General features: G+C 43.6%; 1 protein-coding gene across 1 annotated transcript in view; it reads right to left on the reverse strand.

The window, feature by feature from the left end:
- Nucleotides 1–553: 553 nt before the first annotated feature.
- Nucleotides 554–25,520, reverse strand: part of RHCE (Rh blood group CcEe antigens) — a 33,009-nt gene continuing 8,042 nt past the window's right edge. Inside the window, exons 2-10 of the mRNA XM_088790559.1 lie at nt 23,309–23,498; nt 19,577–19,727; nt 17,941–18,088; nt 16,885–17,051; nt 15,164–15,301; nt 12,785–12,918; nt 8,454–8,533; nt 5,295–5,371; nt 554–758 (exon numbers count right to left, since the gene is read on the reverse strand). Coding sequence (XP_088646685.1) covers nt 732–758; nt 5,295–5,371; nt 8,454–8,533; nt 12,785–12,918; nt 15,164–15,301; nt 16,885–17,051; nt 17,941–18,088; nt 19,577–19,727; nt 23,309–23,498 — 1,112 coding nt within the window. The 3' untranslated portion in view covers nt 554–731. The remainder of the gene's footprint in view (nt 759–5,294; nt 5,372–8,453; nt 8,534–12,784; nt 12,919–15,163; nt 15,302–16,884; nt 17,052–17,940; nt 18,089–19,576; nt 19,728–23,308; nt 23,499–25,520) is intronic.

Consider the following 25,520-nt stretch of genomic DNA (forward strand, 5'->3'; position numbering starts at 1 on the left):
GTCAGCCGTAGTTATCTCCCAGTATGTATGTTTTGAATATGGCCTGGTCGTCAAGACTCTACTCAAATAAATGACTGTCATCCCACAGCAGATCAGTCATGGTGAGTTTTTAGATACGTAGAATACGAGTATGGGAGGGATTTTAGAAGTTGAAGTTCACCTCTTTTTACAGATGAGAACCCAGAGTATGGAAATTTAAATGATTTTCTCCAGATCATAGAACTAGTTTTTTGACCTTGAGGCAGTGCATCTCTGCAGTTAAATTCAGCATGTGCTCAGGGAATAAGAACGACCTTGAAAACTGCTGGAATAAAAACATAATGTCTGCAAGGACTAATATAAGTGAGTTCTTAATTTTTCCCTATTTTTTATCATCTGCTCTGCTGGTATAAATAAGAAAGAATTAATTGGGTAGCATATTTTGGTAAGCATGAAAAAGAATCATAAGAATTTTCAGTAAAGTTTAACCAAAACCTTATGTGTCTGCACCCAAGAAAATATTGATAGCATCGTTTTTAAGGAAACTAAACATTTATTTTAAATTGTTATGAAATTACCACTTAAACAAGTCTTTTATTTTTAAAATCAAATCTTATTTCTGACCTTGTTTCATTGTACATAAGGAGACTTTGCTGTAACGAGTATTTGTCACCCACAAAAACTAGACGGGCAACAGTGAAAGGAAGTGCTCTTGTTTTGGAATAGTCCATGTTTTCCTTGGATGCTTTTGCTCAGAATCCAACAGCCAAATGAGGAACCTGTAAAAGCAAAGCAAACATTTTTATTACAGATGAACCCTTATATTCTTAAATCTGTACACATACTGATTCTGGCTTGATCTTTTGAAATTTATATTGACCAAAATGTCGCCTCACAAATCCCTTAGAGATTCTTTCATAAATTCTAATTGGAAGAGCTCTTAGATCCCATTTAGTGTAGTTCTTTACACGGATCATTGCTAAATAGTTATCTGACTTTCGTTTGAACGCCTGCATTGACAGTGAACTCGCTACCACATGAAGGAGCTCATTCCATTTTACAGGCTATTTTTTTCTGTTTCACGTGACAGTTTTCTAAGCATTTGAGGATTGTTCTTAGGTCTCCTTTGGTTCTTCGGCAAGCTAAATAGATCCTGAATTCTTCAGGTGTGGCCCATTATACTTTGCCATACAACGTCACTGCTCATGGAGTAGCTTGGATCACAATTCTAGAACTGGAAATCAGAGTAGCTAACATTCATGGAGTGTTTTGTATGGATCAGTGTACTAATTACTGATTATCTCCTTTAAATCCTTACAACAATGTGGGAGACATTACTATTATCTCCCTTTCAGAGATGGGGGGCCACTGAAGCTCTGAGAGATCACAGAGTTTGAGGTGGCAGAACACAGGTCTGTCCAAGTCCAGAATGTGGAATTTGATCTCACTTGACAAATGAGAAAACGGAGGTCCGGAGAAGTAAAGCAACTTGGCAGAGGGCACCAGCCTGCCAGGAGTGAGCTAGGACTAGGATTAAGATCGGCCTCCTGGAACAGAGCTCTTTGCACGGGGCCTCTCCAAGAGGGGAGGAGTCAGTCGGCAGGTTCCTCATCTGTTTTCCTTCTTTGCTTTGAAAGCAAGCTCTCCTCAGTTTGGATGAACAAGCATTTGTTGGACCCTTACTGTGTGTCTAGAACATTTATTTTCAATCAGAAGCCAGGGTGATATCAGTGTGACAAGGCTTGGTTTTGAGAATTTTGTGTAAAACAGCAGGAGAAACTTAACACATTTTGTTGTGTTTTTGTGCCAAAACGGTGGTGGTATTTATATTTCTTGGCAATAAAATTATTTTCAAAAGAAACTAAATACTTGTTGAAAAGTCAATGGATGAGCTTCAGCACATGGAAGTCATTTCCGAATCCCTCCTACATACTGACTCCTATCATTCTCAATTCCAGAACATTCATTTCATGGTATCATTACCCCATGGAAACCTTTGGGAGCTTCCAGTTGCCTAAAGGATGATCCACGGGGCTCTAGCTCTTCTCTTCACCAATTCTGCTGAACCAGGTTCCTTCATGCTTCTGTTCTTGCTCACAATCCTGCCCTCGCAATGCCTTTCACGTCCTGTCACTTGGCCAAACTCAACACAACTCCAAGTTCCATTTCCCTGACCTCCCCAAACTCATGACCTCTCCCTTCTCTAATTTTCCAGCAGCTACTGCCAGGATTACCTTTTTAGTACTTAATAGATAGAGCTGTGCACATAAGAAAATCCAGTCCTTCAAAGTAGTTAAAGCCCTACTTTGTCTGTTTATACCCCCACACAATACTCAAAACGGGCTTATCCGTGGTAGAGTCACAAGAAGTGTCCTTTCTTCAGAAAGGCTAACTGGAATTAATTTTAGTAAGTGGAAGTCAGTGGGTCCTTGGGCTTTGGAACGCAAGAAATAAAACTCAAAACTCATGGTTTATTAAATTGAAATAAAGCGTTGACGGAAGTAATTCTCTTAGTGAAAGCACATGAAACATGGTGTTATTAACTGAATTTTTGTAAACCAGTACATGGGTTAAGATGGTTGTAATCTACTGGAAGTTAGAGGATTAGTATCTGCAACTCCTTGAGACCTAGAACTAGATTTGTCTCTAGCTCTTCACACAAGAGCTGTCACATAATAGGTAATACATTTAATGGGATTAGTGAATGAACAAGTGCATCTCAGAACCATCCTTGGAGGAGATGGGTGCCCTTGGGGAGTATGAGGGCCCCATCCCAGCAAGTGCCAGGCACCTTGATGTCCCCAGGCACAAGGATGGCCCTTCCAACTCCCAGCACTCTGGTTCTATGAAATGCATTAAGGGCATTTAGTAATTTAAAATGTCATTCGATCCAAACAAAACCACACTCATAAAGTGAATATGTATGGGAAATAAATGTTTTATGCATGCCAAATACTAGTAACAAAAATTTTGATCAACCATGCTAGGGGAAAAAAATTGTCATTCTAGATGGTTTACCAAAAAAAAAGTCACCCCTAGATTTATCAGCTTTGGAAGTTTTAAATTCTTGCTTCTATAATGGATATTTGGCTTTTCAAGTACAAGCTGTAAGTGTTATACTGCTGAATAAATGGTTCTACTGAGCTGTAAGAAAGTAAATCAGAAAATTGAGGGGAAGGAGAGAATAGCTTCTCCAGTAGCTGCCCACAGCACATACACACATGCTGTGTCCTTGGAGCCAGACAGACACCAATTCAAATTCCTCCTTTTCCATCTACTAGCTCTGTCATTTGAGAGAAGTTACCTCTCATCTTTAAGATGGGGACACTTATTCTTGTATAGGGTTGTTGCAAAGATAAAATCAGATAATGTTAAAAAGCAGCTAGCACAAAATCGGAAACGGTAGGCTTGCAAAAAATGATAGCTATTATGCTTACACATTCCTTCGTGGTTGGCTAAACTCCTAGTAAACTTTCACATTCATGTGGTAGTTTGCATTTTATAGAATGTAGTTACAGATATTATTATCTCATTTGATCTCCAAAATAACCCACTGAGGTAGAATCAAGATTACTCTTCTTATTTTATCAGTGAGAGAGGTCAAGGAACTTTCCTACATGATACCTTGTAGAATGGTGACTGGAATCCAGAACCTTTAATTCCAGGTACACACTTCTCCCATTTCACCTGCTGCTGCAGTGGCTAGTGTTGGGTGGGGATCCTCAGATTTCCTTTCAGCAAATATTTATTGCAACTCAAGAAACTGAGCTGGATGTTTGTCCTGATTGTAGTATCTCTGGTTGATTAGCAGAATGCGTGGTATTATATAATAGTTGCTCAATAAAATACTTGTGGAATGAATGGACGGATTAAACCAGTTTTCTGAGTCCTTTCACTAGATTATCCTGCTTCTGCGAAAAGGGCAAGAACACTTGCAGGGGACGGGAAGACACTGGCTATTGGGAAAAGCCGAGAGTCAATGACTGTAGAGAGAAGCTGATGCAAAGTGAGGCTGGTTACTACGTGGGTGACTCTCAGAATAATGATAATGAGGAAAAAAAGCCAGACAAAGAAGAGTATATACTGTATGATTCCACTTACATGAAATTATAGAAAACGCAAACTATAGTGATGGCCGCCGTGGTTGCCTGGGGACAGGATAGGGAGTAGTTTCAGAGAGGCTGTAGTTTGGTGGTAATGGATTTGTTGGTTATCTTAATTGTGGTGATGGTTTCGTGGGTGTAGAATCTGTTTAAATGTATCAAATTGTAGATTTTTAAATATGTGTGGTTCGTTGTCAATGATACCTCCATAAAGCTGTTTGAAGAAGAAGAGGAAGGAGACAAAGGAGCGGCACGTTCTCTGCAGGTTCTCTGTTTTTCCCCTACAGACACTGATGTTAAGGCCCATAATAATACGGCTGGTTCTCTGGCCCATTACTGATCAGATCTGGGATACAGGTGGGAAGAGGATTGCCTGGACTCCGAAGGCCTGGTTCCTGGTCTTGTCTCTGGCACTCACAAAGGTATGCTGCCGGGCATTCGCTTGACCCCTGTCGGCCCCAACTTCCCATTTGTAACTTGGCAATATTGATCCCTACTTGCCAGCCAACAACCTCAGCATCGATTGGAAGATTACCCAAGGTGACACACAGCAGAGTGCTTTGTGAACTATGAGTATAGGTCAAAAGGAGGAGGGCAGTGGGGTGACAGTGTCTAGCCCAATCATGACAACAAATGCTATGATGTAACACAGAGACTCTCAGTAGCAGCTGAGTTGTTTGAACTGAATGACCCCAGACTCCTACACTACAAGTTTTCTTGAGTCCACGAGCTATAATTTATCAAGAGTTGTGTGTTAGAGTCAGCTCCGCTGCACAGTCAGTGTGAGAACTTAACAGTCCTGGCTCCACACTGAGCATCTGTCAAACGAGGGGATTCGAGTTGCTGGCCCCTGTGGTCCTTCTGGCTCTTGCATTGAAAGATTCTGTCACCTTCACGTTGAACTATTTGTCTACTTTGACGACTCCAGGTGGAGAGAAGTGTGGCTAGTGACAGTTCTCTTATCCCTGACCTTCAGGGACTATAAGGCATCAGGGAAACTAATCTTTACCACCTCCCCATCTTCCACCCCAACACACACACACACACACACACACACACACACACGGATTTGCTCCTCTTCCAGTGTTCTTTACTTCAGTTTCATTTGTTTTTATTTTACTCTCATGAGCATCAAGTTAATATATATGCTTAGATACCTTCTTAAGTTCACTCACTCAAAAATCTGTGCCATTAACAGGTTAAGAATCTTACCTCCCAGAAAGCTTGGTCATGGAAATATTTTGCCGCAGGAGGTACCGCTTTCCATATTTTGAGTTTTAAGAGTAAACCTGTTTAAATTCATAATTAAATGTTAAACATTTGGAGCACAGCATTTGTTATCTCAAAACTAATCAAAATATCATATGTCAACTATGGTGTCTCAACAGAAATCCTTTTTTCTTCCATAACCAGGAGATGGGCAACTTGAAGCTCTGTTCTTCCTAGACCAGCTTAATTAATTCTATAGACATCTTTTAACAGGAACTGGCAAGAGCAATCATCTGCAAAAGATGTAGATTACGTTGAAAGGTATACAATCGCCATGGATCTGACATGCTTCCCAAGATGCACTAGAAGGGCCTTATCAGGTGCCACCACCTAAAGCTGATACATTTAACACACAGGAGCTACCATGGAGAGCGACTCAAAGTAGGCGCCCGTTAGGCCCAATAAACTCCCAGCAACCTCAGCTCAAGATTCCACTTGTGTAGTTAGGGAAGTAGTTTGTAACTACTTGCACTTGTGTCTGTTCTGTTCACCTGTCCAGCCTCTGCCCAGCGAGCTAGGCCCTGTGTGTCCCCCCAGCTGCACAAAGTCTGCCGAATTTTCCAGAGTACATGAAGTGTGCGTTACCTTTCACGTGAAGTAGGGAAATACCATTCATAGATTTAGCTGTGTATTTTTAATGATCGGTTCCAATGTATTAAACAGCAAGATTAACAAGAGAGGTGTGGGCATATTCATATTTTCCTTTCGTCGTCACGCCTTTAACTGGTATTGGCAGGTAAGATGCAATTAGTGCACCTCATTTAGCTAGAATTACTCAGAAATTATCTCTGTCGCCTACATGAATTTTACAGATAGCGGAGGCTTACTTATCCTCATGAAAATCCACCCAAATACATAAATCCATATTGTATTTTCTTGTCTTATGAGTCAACCCTGAACACATTTAGACTTTTAAAAAAAATCAGAACCATTGCTAGGAACATCCACTTAGGAAATTGCTGTATAACACAGAGAAGATATATAGTTGTTGCGGGGTGTTAGCCTGCTCTCCCGCAGCCCAAGCTTTTCACGTTCTTGTGTCTGACTTTAAGAATTTCTTTTCCTCTGTTAGGCTCTCTGCTTTCACTTCTAACTTCTACCAGTGCGCCTTACTTCTAGGAACCTACCCCATCTCTAATCGGCTATTTCTAATCTTCCTGTACTGGGAAACCCAACAACCACATTTGATAGAATTGTTTCTTAAATAGTACAGACAGACCCCAAATAACGGGGTCTACTGACAAGTAAAATGCTTGGCTTTGGGGGGCAATTTGGTGCTATTTTGGCTTCTTGAAGTCCTCTTTTGCCTTCCGTTGTCCAAGTTCTTTTTAATTACCAGTTCCCTCATGTCCCAAGTAACATGTAAAGAGGAACGCTCATTGGTTTTAACTCTTACAGGAATGACATGGGTGGCTTTTCCTCTAGTCTCTTTTTTTTTTTATTCCAGTAAAGCATAAGGAAAGCCGTCCCAGGGGCTTTATAAGACAGTGTAGGTCGTGTCACTTTGTCAATACCGGTGACAATGGTGAATGGTGGGACAGCCCAAGTATGGGGTTCCCAGATAAAATACAGGATACTTGGTTAATTTTGAATTTAAAAAATGGGCACCTGTGCTTTCATTTGCTAAATCTGGCAACCCTACGCAAGGTTGGTTACGGAGGGAGGCATTTTTCTCATCCATATTGAAATAATCACCTCAGACTGCGTCCATAGCTGAGGCTAGTCGGTACATTAAGGTAATTCAAGCCAATCTCACTCTCTAAAATTACCCAGATAATTCCAAGAAGTACCTTCATACATGTTTCAGAGCTGAACAGAAGCCAAATGATTAGTTACCATAATCCTTCTATTGTACAGAGAAGCCAGCCAAAGCCAGAGAGTGTGAAGCGATATGCCTAATGTCACCAATTTATTAGAGTCTGCTTATGCTATTTTGTCTCTTATTTGGCACCCACTCTCTGCGTAGGGCCATAATGTATGAATGTCTAATCAATAAAAGCTGTTTACTTATAGAATGAAAGTGAAATTTTCTGAACAGAATGCATATTTTCACTGGGCATATATGTAAGATTGGCAAATTAGTAACTCCCCAAGATTCTTTGCTGTTCTGTCATATGAGAGGAGCAAACACATACTTCAACCCTCTGTTTATAGATCTCCAGTGGCTTTCCATCTCTCAGGGCGATCTGGCTCCTTCTACCAAGCTGTCCCCAACTCCTGTCACTCTCCCCCTCACTCCATCCACATCAGCTACACTGACCTCCTTGCTGTTCCCCAAACATGCCAAGCATGGTCCTGCCTCAGGGCCTTTGCACTTGCTGTCCCTTCTCAGAGAATGCTCTTCTCCCAAATACACATGTGGTATGTCTCCCTCCCTCTCTCCATTCAGGTCTCTGCTTAAAGGTCAACTTATGAGATAGGTCTTCCCTTCTCACCTTCATAAAAGAGCACCTCACCCTCATACAACTCTGTTCCCCCATCCTGATTTACTTCTCGTCACAGCACTTATCCCCATCTTACATATTACACATTTATTTCTCCATTTATTGTCAACTAGAATGTCAGCTCCAGCCCCCTCCCCCACTAGAATGTCAACTTCATGAGATTGGGGAATTTGTTTTGTTCACTGCTTTGTTCACTGCTTTGTTCCTAGAGCCTGGCCCAGTAGATATTGAATGAGTTTTTGCTGAACTAAATAATATTATGAATGTCCTCAGGGAATAAAAGGTAAGCTTTTTGGCATAAGGGTTTCCTTGGCTTTCTGTACAAAATTGGGTGGAATCACCAGCCCTGGGCTCAAGAGGCTCAATGTCGCCACTCACTAATTATAACCTCAGGAATATCTCTTCCTTTCCCCGGCCCTCAGAGTCCACACCTACATCAGGTGACCTCTGAAGGTCTTTCTACTTCTTAAATGATGGGATTCTGTGTCCGTCTGTTTTTAAATCAAAGTCTGAGCCCTTTGCTTCAATTGTGTGGAGCTGAGGGGAGGTTCATGGGGAATAGGATGAGCATATGTATACCCAGTCAGGGGGCAAGTGCACTCTGGACCCAGGCCCTATGTCGTAGGCAATGGCAGAAGAAGGGTGGTCTCACACTCACCTGTCAGAAGACCAGATGCCAGACCCATAGCGATGGCAAAGCTGAGTGCACCAGAGTCAATGAGCAGCTGGTAGCCTTTCCTAGAAATGACCAAGCAGAGGCAGTCACATTGAAGCATCAGGCTGCAGAGGTTACTGGGGACAAAAAGCACTGTTTGCACTGTCAGGAAGGGCTCATCAAGAGAACAAGTGTCCTCTTCCTGGTGGTATATTCCCCTGTCATTTTCCTGCAAAGCCATGCAGACATGGAGGAGGGGAAGGGGGGAGTTCCAAGATCCTCTTTGGCTTACTTGAATCCTCAAACCCCATGGATAATGTACTGGAGCAGGAGTTAGAAAACCCAAGTTTAAGTCCCAATTCTGTCACTAGCTACAGAACCTTGGCAAGTCACTTAACCTCTCAGAGCCCCAAGTTGCCTCCCTAGGCAAGTAAAGATGAAGGCTTTATTTCTATTAGGTTGGTGCAAAAGTAATTGCGGTTTTTGCAATTATTTTAAAACTTTTAAACCACAATTACTTTTGCAGCAACCTAATATTAAGTCAAGGTGTGGTACAGTGTAACTATGAGACCCATCTCCCCTGCCTACCCTGAACACACTTTCCTGTTTGTTCTCCAGGGCAACCCCAGGACTTCACTTTAAACAATGAAGGGGCCCTGGGAGGACATTTACATGACCATGCAGTAGGCAAAGATTTTTTAAACAGGACATACAAGAGCTGAACATAAAGGGAACAATGATAAATGGGACTATATTAAAATTAAAAACTATTCATCAAAAAACACCATGAAGAAAGTGAAAGATAACCCACACAGTGGGAGAAGATATTCATACTACATATATCTGACAAACGATCTATATTCATAATATATAAAGAATTCCTACAAAACAATAAGAAAAATGGGCAAAAGAATTTGAACAGACATTTCACAAGAGAAAATACTCAAATGTCCTAAAAGCATATGAAAAGTGCTCCACTTAATTAGTCATCAGGGAAATTAAAATCCAAACGATCAGTTTGATGCCTAAATGGCTAAAATTAAAAAGAAGGAAACTGTGGCGTATTAGAGAATGCATGGGGTAAAGGGAACTCTTGTATATGGATTGGTGCAAACCACAGTGCAAAACTGGTAGCATCCACTAAAGTGGATATATGAATACTTATGATCCAAGCATTCCACTTCTGGGCATATATTCACCAGAAGTGCATTTCTATGTTTCCCCCTAAAAAGCATTAGAATGTGTATAACATCAATACTAGAATGTGCATAATAGCTCCAACCTAGAGAGTACCCAAATGCTCATCAATAATGGATCAATAAAATGTGCTGTGTTCACATAACAGAACACTTGTTTCAACTGTATTTTCTTAGACTCTATAATTTGTCTACTTGGTACTCATTTATCACAGCGCCAAACTAATGGCCCAAGTTGTTTACCCCTCTCTTTTGCAAGTCAGCTTTCATGGGAGCGCAAAACTCATATTATAACCCCCCCAACCACAAACTCTAACATATGTGTTTTCACTTCCTGCCTAATAGGGGATGTCCCCACCTCGTTACTCCCTCACCACTATAGTCCTAAAGGCAGTCTCAGGCCCCCTCTCTCTCTACTGCCTGGTCCCTTCATGTGGGCTTGCCTGGTATGTTTGCCTCTCATTTCCAGGGGAACTGTGAGTAACAATAAACTTTACTTTCAATGGCACTGACTTCTCCATGTCACTCAGTCACCTTTATAAATTAAACCCAAGCACAGTTCAACACTGAAAATGAACAACGAAAATGAACAATCTACAGAGATACTCAACAACACGGGTGAATCTCACGACTATGATGTTAAGTAAAAGAAACCAGGCACACGAGAACATGAATTTCCTATGAGTCCATGTGTATAGAAGAGAAAAGCAGACAAAACTGATCAATGCTATTAGAAGTCAGATTAGTGGTTACCCTGGGATGGGACACAGAGTGTCACAGGTGCAGGTCAGAGAATTCATCAAGTGGTACCTTATGAGGTTTGCACTTTTCTGGATGTAAAAAAACTACAAAAATGGTTTTTCTTAAGGTAATATTAGGTGGCAGGATAGAAGCGAAACCCAGATCTGCTGAGTGACAACCCACAATTCTCTCTATCCTGCTGCCTTCTGAAAGCAGAAATGGATGAAATAGAAATCACCATAACGACAGTGTCCACGCAAGGTGGGCTTCCCGTGCCAGGCCCCTCAGCTTGATGCTTTATCATCTGATCTCATTGTGATCCTCACAGCAGCCCTGTGAGTGAGCTATTAGGGTCCCGATTTCACAAATGGGGAGGTCCAGGTTAGGAAAGTGAACCAAGGGTTCCAGTGTCACGTGGCTTGGCATGGGTGGCTTTTGGGATTCAAACCAGGCAGGTCTGTCTACAAAGTCTGGCTAGATCTTTTCCAGATTTCAGCACAAATTTGGCCAAATCGGCATTCCAGGAATACTGTTTTTAAAAATATTTTTCTTTAAATAGATTTTTTTTTAAGTTAAATAAATGTATTTAAAAGGAAACTTTGTGTCACTAGCTTAAGTGGAAGAGAAATGAGAGGTAACTAAAAAGAAATATAATAAAAACAAAATGCTACTAAAATCTCCCCCAGATGTTGCAGCCTGGCCAAGTCTCTCATCCTCGGGCTTCTTCTGCTGTCATGCAAACTGAAAGTCAGGTCAGCAAGTGTCCGAAGGGTGCAGACACTGGGCACCAAGGGGAGACTTTCTCCCTGATAGAATCAAAGGATTGAATGAGAATGGAAAAAGAGCCTCTGCGCTGTGTGATTCAATGTTCTTTAAATGTGTCTTCATCCAGGCTCGGAGCACAGCGCCTGACTCATTCACATTTGCTGCCCTGAATAGGACAGCAAATATGGTTAGGAAATTGGCAAATATGGTTTGTGGAAGGAATGAAAGTCAACCCGCTTGCCCAATGACACCAAGCTAATAAAGCAGCTGATCCACATTTCACATGAAGTGTTCTGACTTGCAGCTAAGTCCTGTCTTGGGCTATAGATGCTCCTCCTATGGAAGCAGCAGCATCAATAATCATCATAAAGAAAGAGGCCGTGTGTTGGGTGTTTACTCCACGTCAAGCGCTGTCCTGAGCCCTTTAATGCTTTATGTTGCTGAATCTTCACAGCACCTCCACAATGCAGATCTTTTCTTTTTTCTTTTTTTTTTTTTAAGGAAGGCGTAGCTCACAGTGGCCCATGCAGGGATCGAACCCGCAAACTTGGTGCCATCAGCACCACACTCCAACCAACTGAGCTAACCGGCCACCCCCGACAGTGCAGATCTTATAATCCCATTTGACAGATAGAAAACTGAGATTTAAAAAGAGGACCATGCCTAAGGTCACACGACTGGTAAATGTGACCTTTGTCTGTCTTGGGCAGGTAATTCCCCCTAAGTATCACTTCTTGGCGTATGATAACATACTCACAGGGTGCTTGCAGTGGATGATTGGACATAATGCCTAACACTTAGAAAGCAGTCAATAAACAGTAGTGATTGTCATCAGTAATATTATTATCACTGTATCAGTTTCATCTGGGAAAAGATCTATCCCTATATCATGTCCAAGTCACTCTTTCATTTTATGTGAGCCACGTCCAGAAGATGTTACACAACCTCCAGGAGGTAATGGCCAGCCAGGGCTCTAGTACATCAAATTGATTATTGCTGTCATTGTCTGGGGGGCACAGGACCTGACTCTGGTCCAAGGTCAACATTCCCACCTCACCGCGAAACCTCAGCCAAGCCCCTTCCCTCTCTGGGCCTCAGGGATAGGCTGTGCCTGGCATTTTCCTATATTAAATTATTAAATCCTTTTAACCACATGGTGTCTGGCCTCATGTAGCCTCCAACAACCCCGTGAGGGGAGGTATGAGCGTTACCTTCATTTACAATTGGGCGATCAAGGTTGAGAGGGGCTAGGTGGCATGCCCAGCTAGTAAGAGGTCTGACTGGTCTGACTCCTCGCCACACTCTTCACCATGACCTAAACTATCAGCGGTTGAAAATTGGACTCAACTGGCTTGGGCTTGACTGCCCTGTTCTGTCTGCTTTTGGGGGTCCTCAGGGCTATCCACCTTTACCTTGCACCTAGGCTGTCACCTTTGGAAAGAAGTGGCCTGGAGAGGTGATGACTCCATACAAGTTAGGGGTTGGGCAGAATTTCTGAATAAACTGGCCAAAAAATATTTGCTGAGGCCTATGAGTGCCTGGCCCTGAATGCACACACCCCAGCTAAGGGCTCTGGGTACATTTCTTCCTGAGGTGGGTGGGGGTGTTAAGGGAGTAAGACAAGTGACCCACATGGGCTGCTTGATCCAGTTCGTGTGATGCATCAGCAGCAGGATATTGGTGACACCTCCGAGCAGACCCGGCAAGCCAAAGGTGTAGTGCACGCCGCAGGAGTCATGGGTCCCCAGCATATGGCTAAAACACACCTGGGGAGAAATGTCATTATAAGCAGATCGACATGTGACACTGACATTCTCTACTCACCCTTTTCACAGATCTTTGGCACCCAGGGCCACCAAAAGGGGATAGGCTTTAGGGTTCACCTAAAGAAGACTTGAACATGCGCTCACATCACCTGGGGAGCTTGTTCAACGACAGAGCCAGATATTGTGGGTCTGGGGCTGAAGATTCTGCTTTTCTAACCAAGTCCCAGGGGATGGCAGTGCTGCTGGCCCATAGACCACACTTTGAGAAGCAAGGGTCCAGCCCAGGCACTACCCACATTTTGGGCTATAATTCTGTGTTGTGAGGGGGGCTGCCCTGCACATTGCAGGATGCTTAGGAGCACCCCTGGCCTGTACCCTCTACATGTCAGTAGCACCCCCAACCCAGTGTGTCAACCAAAATTGTCTCCAGATGTTGTCAAATGTCCCCAAGAGGTGATTGAGACCCACTGGTCTAGCCCAAACTTAACTACCATCCCAAAGACAACAGAGCTGTTTAGAATAAGTCAGAAGAAAAGAATCTGATCACACCTGAAGACTCCCATTCAGTTCTCCTTCCACCTCACCACTTAGCCACCTAGATGGCCATGGGCTAACAGATGTAGATTCAAATGCAATAAGATCATGTTAGTTCTCGCCTTAGACTCCTTATTGTCTCCAGAATAAAAACCCAGATTCCTCAACTAGCTCAGGATACATACCTGAGCACCTGCTCTCAAGATTCTGGTCCCATCACACTCCCAGGTGAACCCAATGCTTCAGCCATGAGAGTGTCTCTCAGTTTCCTGGCTAAGCCATATGCTCTTCTCACCATTGAGCCTTTGAACACATTGTTCCTTCTGCCTGAAATACATTTCCCACTTCTTTGCCTGGCCAATATTAGTGATCTGTCAACACTCAGCTGCTTTGGGAAGCATTTCCTGACCCGTCACAGGGTAGCTTAGATGTGCTCCTGGATCAGTTATCACACGGAGTTGTGTTTATTTGTCCATTTCCCCCATTACACTACAGCTTGGGAAGCAGGAGAAATGTGAAAGCATGTGTGATGAATGAATGAATGAATGAATGAATGAATGAATGAATCAATCAATCAATCAATCAATCAATCAATCAATCAATCATCTTTGAATCCTTCTCCCAGTGATAGAGTCAAGGAAACTGAGGCACAGAGAAAGCGATGGACTAAGCGTGATAACTTGTTATGCACCTTTTGCTGTGCACGTCCTCTTTTCATCATTACGGCCTCCAAGCCAGAGGAAATAAAAGACATCTGTTCCCATTGCAAAGTGAAAAGCAGACTGCCCTATCTTTGGTCAAATCAAATTGTTGGTAAGTTCTTCCTGATTTGGGGTTGAAACTCTCCCTGAATATCCACTGTTCACCCAATTCAGCTTCCTGTGCCACCCAAATGTGTACTCCTTTCTCCCCCACCAAGCCTTCAAAGCTATGAAGATGTGCTGTTCCTAAATATTTCTTTTAGAAGTGTGTTATAACAAATTGGCTATAATGAAGTATTCTGGTATTATCTGTACCTGTTGAATATTGAAGGAAGAAAAATCTATCCACTTAGAAAAACTAAACAATCATAAGTGGACATGACCTAGATTATCAACCCAACATCTTTCTTCTGGGTTCTGACCTTCCCACCCCCATTCACATGGTCATGGGCAGCAGCTATGTATGTATAACCTGCCGCACCCCCATCTCAGCCAAAGGTGGGCATGTTATCCAAATTAGACCAATGAACCCTTTCTCCAGAGAACTTGGAATTGGAGTCAAGAGAGTCCACCCAGCTGCTTCCTTGAAGAGAGAGACTACATTCCACCATGTGGAGTAGGAGTAGGAGAAGAGGGAGAAAGTCTACAGAGTGAGAATAAAGCAGATACTCAGGAAAAGCAAAGAAAGAAGAAGAGCAGGGACTTCTTGGGCTCCCCACATCCGCATCATTTTTGTCCCTGGTGCCAGCTGTCCTTGGGTTCTGTGACATCCCAGGAGCCTTATAACAAATTCCCCTTTATGCCTGAGCAAGCTTGAATGGGTTCTGTTACTTGCTCCCCAGACCCCAACAAATACATCATCCAACCTGGGCAGTTTGGCTTTGAAGCCAACGTGAGAAGGTGCCAACGCCTGCCTAGCTCAGCCCATGGCAACACACGATGGCCTATTATGGTTCCAGGGTCCTGCTGACCTAAGCCAAACAGAGGGTGTTAGTTGCCCAGCTCCTTACCGGCAGGCATTTCGCTCCCGCGATGGAGATTAGCCCAGCTATAAGGCCCAGCACCATGGCAACAAAAGGAGTTTGGATCTGGTAGCACGGGGCGCTCACAGCCACACCTCCTGCCAGTACTGCATTGTGGATATGAGCCTGCAAAGAAATAGCTCGTGGGTGAATGGAGCGAGGCACAGAGGACAGCATGTTGCCCGAAGTTACTCAGCAAGCTGGTAGCAAGGCAACACTGTAATGTCTTCCCTGCTTCGCTGATCTTGAAATCATCCCCTCCCCTCTGTTGAGATTATCCAGCCCTTATCAAGGCTCTTATCTCACCGGACTTCTCAGGTTCAGGGAGCAGTCACCCTGATTGGGAGACATTTAGGGAAATCAGCTTGAAAACACAGTTACTCAGCATCCAGCCACCTTGACACTCATTCGTGATGTGTCCTTGGGCACCTAACAGCTCAGTGATTCAACTTTTCCACCAGAAGAATGGGCTTTCGATTATACCTGCTTGATATAGGGTATTGTAAGAATTAAATGAGTTACCACATGTAAAACCCTTAGCTCCAGTGCCTGGCATCGAACATGAGTAAACGCCCAATAAATATAAGTCATTATTATTGTTATGATGATGATGATGGGCTACTTTGTAACCTATACCACCCTGTATGACTGGACCCAATAAGCTGGCCTGTGTTCCTGGGTCACGTCTCTGCCAGAACTGGGCCTTGCCGTGCTCTTATACACTTACCCCTGCCCCCTTCAACTCTAACCAGGTCTAGGAGCTCTGCGCCCCTGGACCGGCTTCTGGGCTTCCCTGACCTGATAGCCAAACCTGCCTCCCTGGATGTCTCCACCTTATCTGATCCTAGACTCTGAGTCACCATGGAGTTCACCTGTAGGGACACATACCTCCCCTTTGTACTGTTAACCATCACCCATGGCCACATTCTCTCTTCTCCAGGCCTCACTGTGTAGACGTTTCCCCACCACTTCTGGTTGGCTGACTCCATGCCCTGACCATCGCTGGAACCTGTTTTGTCTTTAGTGCTACACTCTTCACCTCTCTCTCCCCCCAGAATTCACACACAACCTCCTGGCTCCATTGATCATAGCAGCTAACGTTTGCCCAGCGCTTATTCTACATGAAGCACTTTACGTGCGTTATCTATTAATTCCCACTTCACCTATAAGGCAATCGAGGTTCAAAAATGTAAGTGGCTTGACCAAGGGAACAGGGCTAGGGTGATATATTTCTTCACTTCTGATCCTGATCATCCCCATCTTCAGATTTATTAGGGAAAGTGTGATGATTGATGATTGGGTGTTCACGCTCTTGTGTGAGATGTGCCTCCCATTAAATAAATAAGTAATAAAAATGTATTAGGGAAAGGGGAAAGGCTGACTAATGCTATTCTACTTTTTCTACGCTGACTGTTGCTCAGAGTCGCTGGCTTTGGTAACTAGCAGACACGAGTTCAAACTTAGCAGACACTGAGTTCATCAATGCTGATGGACTAAATGACTCCCCCCAGTAAGCCTTTGATCATTTCCCAGTCTTCTCAGTTCCAGTGCCCATTTTAACAACCTAGCACTCTTCCTTATGCTCCACGAAACTTTGGACAAGGCTTGATCACTCAGCAAGCTCGTTCCTGAGCCATGGGGCTGGCGCGGGATGGGGGGAGGGGAGACGTGAATATGTGTGTCCCCCAAAGGGCAGCCCCCCTCCTCACCATGTTGATCTTCCCTTGGGGATGAGCCAAGGCTGACATGGAGATGGCTGTCACTGCGCTGACTGCAAGAGCATAGTAGGTGTTGAACACGGCAAGCTTCCTTTTCTTCAGGGAGGACAGCAGAGCAGAGTTGAAACTTGGCCAGAACATCCACAGGAAGAGGGTGCCTGGGGGCCAGAGAGAGTCACTGGCAGAACCAGCACTGCTGCTACAAAGCCTGAGCCTCTGTGGAGCGGGCAAGTCTCAGCTCAGTTATTTTCTAGCTATGTGACTTTGGGCAAGTCATGTGTCCTTTCTGAAATCTCAGGTTGGTACGGTCCAGCTAACATATTTCACAGGCAAGGAAACTAAGGCTCTGAGACTTGAAATCACCAAATTCCAGGCCTCCTGACTCTGGCCGGTGATGGCCATAGGCTTATTTAAAAAAAGAATCAACATGCCTCTTTCATTCAGCCCCATGGCCTGGCATTCAGTTACCTGCTGGCCAGCCCACTGCCTCACTTCCTCTAAGCCTCTCCCAACAGCCTGAGTTTATCATTTTCACACAGCTTTTCAAAATATACCATTATAACTTTTCTTCCCACCCCTTTTCATTCCTCCACCCCAGGGCCCTACTTTTATCACTCCTCCAATACTCTCCTTTAAGTTGAGGACAAACCGATTGGATACACTTATTTAAACTCAAATGTAATGGTCTCTCCTCTCCTTTGGATATGAATGAAGAGAGGTTCCCTAGAGGGGAAGGCTTCATTCAAAGGTGTGAATTCATCAAACACCACTTAAGGAAATGAGTCATTATAGAGGGACTTCAGACGCCCAGGGCAGGTCGGGAAAGGAGATTTTCTTTTTCTTTCTTTCTTTCTTTTTTTTTTTTTTTAAAGGAGGGCGCAGCTCACAGTGGCCCATGCGGCTATCAAACTGGCAACCTTGGTGTTATTAGGACCACGCTCATAATCAACCAAGCTAACTGGCCACCCGGAAAGGAGATTTTATGCAGAATGTTTTGGAGCCTCTTGCTCACTCAGGTATGAAACCACCCACCCACCTTGTCCTTACCCAGCATGGCAAACAAACTGGGGCTCGTGGCCATCTGATCTTTCTTCTTCGCTCCCTCGGGCAGAGGCCTTGACAAGCACCCGGCCACACTCATCCCAAAACAGGCTGCAAACACGTAGATGTGCATCATACTTGTGTGGTCTTCCGTCTGCAACAAAAGCCAGCGAGTGTCAGTGCCCTTTTTGCCCACTGGCAAATCCCGATGTTCCTTGGAGAAAGCTCTGAGCTTTGTGTAGGAGATGTGGCTGGAAGTCATGAGGGTTCTGAACTTACCCAACCCAGCAGTTCCCCTTTCAGAGGAGCCCCCTGAGTAGGTGAGTGTTTATTCCAGGGAGGTTGCTGGTTGGTCTTATCAGTAGCCCTTAAATGCTTTTGGCTGAGGTCCACTTAGGTGGGGCCAAAAGCTACATGGCCATCTCCCCCACCCCCCACTGCTTCCTACTTTTCAGCAGAATTTCATGGAGAGATGAGTGATATAAACTTTGCAACATAAAAAAGTTAAGCTTTTCATGACACCAAACTGAAGTCTTTAGTAAATTCTAGATATATGCTAATTTTGCTTTATGAATATCAAATTTACTGATCCTTAATAATTCACGTAGTGGGCTACCCCTAAATCCTATCAACTGTGCCTTCAAAAAATGTCCAGAATTGGCAGAATTTTTACCACCACACCTCACTGACGGTTTAAGCCACGCTCACTGTTACCCCAAATTATTAATAACCTTCTTTTTTTTAAATTAGTTTCAGGTGTACAAAACAATGTAATTGTTAGACATTTATCATTTAGATCCCTCACACAGTGATAACCCCTTTCCCCCCATCTATTACCCCTATGACATTGCATATGGCCATTACATTTCCACTGTCTCTATTCCTAATGCTGTACTCCACTTCTTGTAACCATATATATATATATATATGTATATACACACATATATATACATATAAAATTGTAGTTGACATTCATTATTGTTCAGCTTCAGCTTCAGGTGTACAGTGCAGTGATCAGGCATCCATATCATGCCTGAGGTGGTCTCCCTAATGCGACAAGTGTCCATCCGTGACCCTACTTAACAAGTGATCAGAGTTAACATCCTCAGTAATGAGACAAATGCCATTATCTTGCTCTGTGATCTTAGGCAATCACTTCCCCTTTCTGGGCATCAGCTTTCTTATCTGTGATCAGCTCTTATCTTACTTAATTGTACCTGACCACAAGGTCACGGCTACAGCAGAGGAGCTGGAAGAGCCATTGGGCATGGCATCACCTTCACAGCTGGCCTCAGGCTTAGACTTTTGACAACCTCCGCCAATGACGTCACATGTACAGTTAGTGACACATGCTCACTGGTTTGAAAGCAGACACTGGCCATGCAGCTTGCTGGACCATAGCCAATGAGGCCCTGGGAATTAATTATCTTTTTATACATCCCATAATTATCTTGTGATTCCTGCAGTATTATATTTTGGGAGTTAAAGGCATTCATTTGCTATGTTTAAACATTTAGTATAGACCACACTTTGTAACCCCTTTTGGGCCTGTCTTTTTTTTTTTTTTTTTTAATAAATCGCAGAAGTCTCCAAATGGAGGTGGCACCCTCCCCTTCCATTTCCTCATAGCACCATGACTCACGTAGAGCATTAGTTTGCTGACCATCCTCATGACGCCAAAGGCTGTCACCTCCATCAGCGTCATCAACACCAGCTGCCCCAGGTTGATCTTCCCCAGGACGGCACCCACTGAGATCAGCACAGACATAGCACTCATGGTGGCCTGTTGAATACTGGGGAGAGAGGACGAGACAGGGATGACGAAGAAGGATGCCTCTCATTCATTCATTCATTCACTGATTTAGCAAACACTTGTTGAGGGCCTACTGTCTGCCAGGCACTGTTCAAGAAACGGGGGACACAGAAGGAGAAGAAGAAGACAAGATCTCTACCTCCATGGGGACTGATGATGCCCAGCCTGGGGTCTCCTTCGTCCCTTTCCCCCGTTAGGGTGGCATTTACACTCCTAGGAATTAATCTGTACACACTCATCCATACTTAGTTTGCTCTGAGGTTCTCACAGCAATGTTCCCTCAGAGTCTCCTTCTGGGATCTGACAACCGGGATTCTGCCCATGGCCTCTTCTCTTCTGCCGTCATCACTCACAGATGCTCAATAGAGGGCGCTGTTCACCTACCAGCCCACCCGCCACCCTCATCTCTCCCTGGTAGTGGAGAGACGGGGTTTGGAAATAGAACAAGCCAGTCTCAGCTTTTCCACTTGAGGAGCTATTTAATCTCTCTGAGCCTGTTTCTCCATCTGTGGATAAGAATGAATATACAATTATCTCAAGGCAGCGCTGTGGGGATTAGAAGGAATATTCGTGCATGTGTGTCGAGCACCGTGACAGCACAAAGACGTAACCCAGGAAAAGAAGCCGGGACTATCAGCGCTATTATTGATTCTTTCCCTCCCTTGACAAATGAGCAAGCTCAATGTGGGGATTTAGGAGAAGAAAACAATTTTTGTTTTCGAGGCACTTGGGATTCAGCTGGGGGGACAGGGCTGACATCATGAGCCTTGATATCACTATCCGTGATATAATGAGGCTAGAGGGATTCACTAGAGGGAGAGAACTGTGTGGACTGGACTCATCAGGGAAGGCTACCTGGGGAAGGTGTCACTGAGTAAACCAACCCACCCTCCTCTGGGCACGTTGCTCTGCGATCCCCTCCTCCCCCTGGGAGTTGATGATGATGATGATACTACAACCACCACCACCACCACAATAATAATAATTTATAGCATCATGTATAACAGGCTTGCAACTATGTCACCTCATTTAAATTTTAATCTTCCAAGTAACCCTCTGTAAATGGTGCTAGGGTACCATTCAGTACCTCCATTTTACAAAAGAGGACATCGACACTAGAAGAGAAGATATTTTTGGCAATTGCCACACAGCTAGTTAATGACAAACGTGAGGGTCAAACCTAGCTGGCCTAGATCCAAAGCCTGTGCTCTGAAGGCTGGACACAGCCTCCCCAGTGTTTGTTGCCGACGAAGCATCCTGCTTAAGGCTCAAGGACTTCAGAGGGAAGGTCAGAAGGCAAAGGGCATGGGAAGGAGTCCCACAGGGACCAGGAATTATTTAGCGTAGGGGGTTACTCAATGTTTCGCTGTGGCTGACTGTGTTATGTCTTTCGAGAGAGTGCTCATTTAATAGGCAAAGGCATAACTGAAACAGATGTGTGCCACTGGTAGGATTTCAGACCTCAGGGGCCAGTTGGGGCTAGGAAGGTGTTGAGACAGTGAAGTACAGTGGTTAGGAGCGCAGTCTGTGTTGAGGCTGCCTAAGTTGGAATCCTGACTCAGCCACTTGCTGGCTGTGTGCTGTCGGGCAAATTAACTTAACCACTCTATGCCTCAGTGTTCTGTCTATTAGGTAGAGGCAAGGTCTATGGAGGTATTTGTGAGGGCAAAGTGAGTTAATATGTCAAGCACAATAACAGGGTTGGTTATTGTGATGATCTTCTAGGGGGAGCCCTCCTGGGCCTTTCAAAAATATGGTGTTAAAAATAATCACAACTTTTAGGATTCTTTTTATTTTCGTTTCTGTTCCAGTAACCATACAAAGTCCTTACTATGTGAGGAAAACAAAGGACAAAGCTGAATAAGACAGGTCCCTGCCCTAAAGGAACTGGTCATGGGTGACTCAAGGCAGAACGATTCAGTGCCAAGTCAGGTAGCACGGAGTGAGTAAGGTTCCGGGAGAAAGAGAGTGCTAGTCTGGGGGCCCGGCCTGGGCACTGCCCACCAGCCCAACCCAGCTGCGATGGTCAGGAAGGTGCCCATTGTTCAGATCTGTGATGCCAGTCCCAGGAAGGGGTCACAGCTGGGAGGATCCAAGTGGTCAGAGGCTGGGCAGGGGAGTTCACTCAGGCTGCAAATGACTTTTTCGGTCTCCCTGGATTGAGCCAAGAACAAACAGGTCCCCGCAGTTAGGATGTCAGAAGAGGGAACAGCTCAGAGATGCCCGGAGACTGACGCACAGGAGGATGAAGGCTTGTGTGACCTTATGCCAAGGCAGCAGAAATGCCAGACCAGGGCCACCACTGTCAGAGTCCCCAGATTGCCCTTGATCACTTCCCATGGAGTTACTGGAGTTATTGAATTCCCACAAGGATTAGCTCTAAAACGTTTTAGGAGAAAAAATGTGGAGATTTTTTTTTCCAGGACCAGTAGGGAGTTGACTAGACTGTGTTTCATATCATAACTATTTGGAGTATGCTAGAAGGCATACATAAAGCTAAAGTCATTTCTACCACTGAGCTGTGTGAGCCTAGGCAAGTGTCTCTGAGCCTCTGTTTCCTTGCCCGTATACCAGGTTAGACCCCTACTGGAAGAATTACACAAAATGTTTGTGAAGCACCTGGCGTAGTGCCTGGCTCATGGAGAGATGTGCAACAGCAGTGCCCAGCAGGGTCTTAGAGGGGAGGATGGAGTGGCCTTAAGAAGTGACAGGTTCCCCAAGATGCCTGAAATAGGATTTACTATCATCTGGGCATGACAGAGATTCAGAGTTGGGTAAAACCAAAAAAACAATTTTTAAGGAAAAATTTTACCTAGTTCCTCCTGTCAACAAGCGCTAGTGTCTTTAAAAAAAAAACAACACAAATATCACGCACAGCAATATATATATATATATATATATATATATATATATATATATATATATATATATATATATATATATATACCATTGTGTAACCATCACCCAGGATAACATAGAGAACATTTACTGCATCCCACAACTTTCTTTTGTGCCCCTTCCTAATTAATAACTCCTGCCTTCCCCAGGTAACAATTATTCTGACTTCTAGCAACGTGGGTTAATTTTGCTAGTTCTTAGAATTTCAGATAAATGCACCTCAATGGACCAAAATTAATTTAAAGAAAGTAAAGACACGGCTATTTCTTGTCTACCAGCATTTGAGGACTAAGAGTATGTCTTTCTTTTCAAGAGACTGTCTCTCTTGAATGTGACATTTCTATTTCTTTTTGTCTAATCTCTATTAATTTTTCATTAAATCCATATTGATTGGATAACTTTACAAAATCATACTCAATAATAGAGAAAGGACTTAAGGAGAGGTGTAGATCTGGGCCTAGGGTTGACAGATAAAATATAGGATGCCCGATTAAATTTGAATTTCAAATAAACAATGAATAATATGTCAGTACAAGTATGTCCTAAATATTACATGGCTTCGGTGCTAAAAAGAGAAGGGGACATCTGGCTTTTCTAGTACCCACCTTCTTGGGCCCCCTACTCTCAAGGACCCAAAAGTGATCCAGTAGCCAACCGAGTTACCTGGGCAGATTGATGACCACAGTCCCTGAGAAGGACTCGTTCAGGAAGCCATCCAGCAGTACTGCCCACTGCACCCCGAGGGCCAGCATGAAGAGGTTGAAGGCCACGCTGCTCCAGCCATGTTTCCACAAAGACGAGGTGAGGAAGCCCAAGCCGAGGGCCGCCATGACGGTAACATCTTGGAAGATGGCTAAAGGAGGGTATGTTGAGGAGGAGGAAGAAAAGCAGACAAGGTAGAGGGTTGCATGACATTAGAGTTTTACGGAATGCCAGCTGGAAGGGACAATAGAGATCATTTGAAAGTACTTGGTCAGGTTTGAGCCTCAGTTTTCTCATCTGAGTAATGGGGGTAGTATATGCATACTATACAGGTAAGGATTAGATGAGCTAATGCTAGTTAAGCACAAAGGCAGGGCCCATGGTGAATACTCAGGAAAAGTAGCAATTATTGTTATTATTAAATATAGTGATATGAGCAAGTGTAGAGCATTAGGACCAGTGCTTGGCAAGTAGCTGACACTCAATAAAGGTAATTATTGCTGCTGTTGAGGATCAAATTCAACTTCCCGATGATGCACATGAGAAAATAAGGCTACAGAAGCCAGAGGCTTGGCTCAGGTCATGCAGAAAAGAGGGAGCAGAAGCAGGCCCAGAGGTTCTGTTGGCCAGAACCAAATTATCTTCACAGAAATCAGTTCTCTCCCTTTGCCACCTGCTGAGAGGGACCTGGTGGGCCAGCAGAAAGCATCAGGACCATGTGGGTGACCCACAACTTTCCAACCTCAGACCCGGTGGAGGGGCTGCTGTGGTGGTAGGTGAGTGCAAGAGATATACCTAATGTTAGGGAGAGGTCCAGCGGAAGAAAAAGGGTGGACTCTTCGATTTAATTCTAGGCTTGAAAAATGGTTAGCAGCTTGAGCTCCAGAACTAGACAAGCTTGGGTTCAAATCAAGGTCTCTGGCACTTTCCAGCTATGTGGTCTTAATCTAATATTTAATGTCTCTGAGCTTTAATAACAACCTAGATTTATTAAGTGGTCACCGTGTACCAACACTGTCTTAATCATTTTACATAGACTATTTCATTTAATTCACCCACCTTCAAGATGGGTGCTGTTATCTCCATTTTATAGATATGAAAACTGAGGCACAGAGGAGTTAAGGAACTTACCCCAGCAGGTAGAGCCAAGATTTAAACCTAGATGGTCTGCTGTGAAGCCTGTCCCTTAACTACAGCACCACGTGCCCTGTTAGTTTTACCATCTGTTAAATGAGGAAAATAATCATACCACCCTTGTCAGGTTGCCAGAATCCAGTGGTATAGTGCACAGAATCACTAAGAATAGTAAAGACTATTTTATCAACCAACACCAGCTACCGTGTTTCCCCGAAAATAAGACTGGGTCTATTAATTTTTACTCCAGAAGACGCATTAGGGCTTATGTTCAGGGGATGCCATGCTGAAAAATCATGCTCGAGTTTATTTTCCAGTATAGGTCTTATTTTCAGGGAAACACGGTATTTTTACATATGTATAACTGCCCGGAGAGAGAGAATTTGAAGGAATTTTTTCCCCTGTGAATATTATCTCTGGTTTGGGACAGTTTTACTTTTTTAAGATTTTTGGTGTTTGAATTTTCTACAACTGGTTGTAGATAGTAAACAACTTTTTTTTTTTTTAATTCTTTTTTAAATTTATTTTTAAATTTATTTTTAAATTTATTTTTAAATTTATTTTTTAAATTTATTGGGGTGACAATTGTTAGTAAAATTACATAGATTTCAGGTGTACAATGCTGTATTCCATCATCTATAAATCCCATTGTGTGTTCACCACCCAGAGTCAGTTCTTCCATCACCATATATTTGAACAACTTTTTTAATAAAAGGAAAGTAGCACCAGCTTCAAGTTTAGACAGTTATGTTTGATTCCAGCTCTGTCATTCCCTATTAGGTTAAGCCGTACTAAATTGCCAACATTTGACCATTTTTGACCTATAAAAATGGCAATTTATATATTTCAACCTCATAGCCCTGTAGCCTTGTAGGTTATTTACTTTCCTCATCAGCTAAATCATGGCAGTTATTTGTGTCCTCACCTCCACCAGAGGATGCTGGGAGATCTGAAGGAAGTAATGTTTTGTTCAAGTGCTTGCCACAGTGCCTGGCATGTGGCTCAGCAAATGGTGGCTATTCATCATCACCATCATCAT

Source organism: Rhinolophus sinicus, chromosome 14 (genome assembly GCF_057876585.1).
Source record: "Rhinolophus sinicus isolate RSI-liver-muscle chromosome 14, RSI-T2T, whole genome shotgun sequence".
Classification (NCBI taxonomy): domain Eukaryota; kingdom Metazoa; phylum Chordata; class Mammalia; order Chiroptera; family Rhinolophidae; genus Rhinolophus; species Rhinolophus sinicus.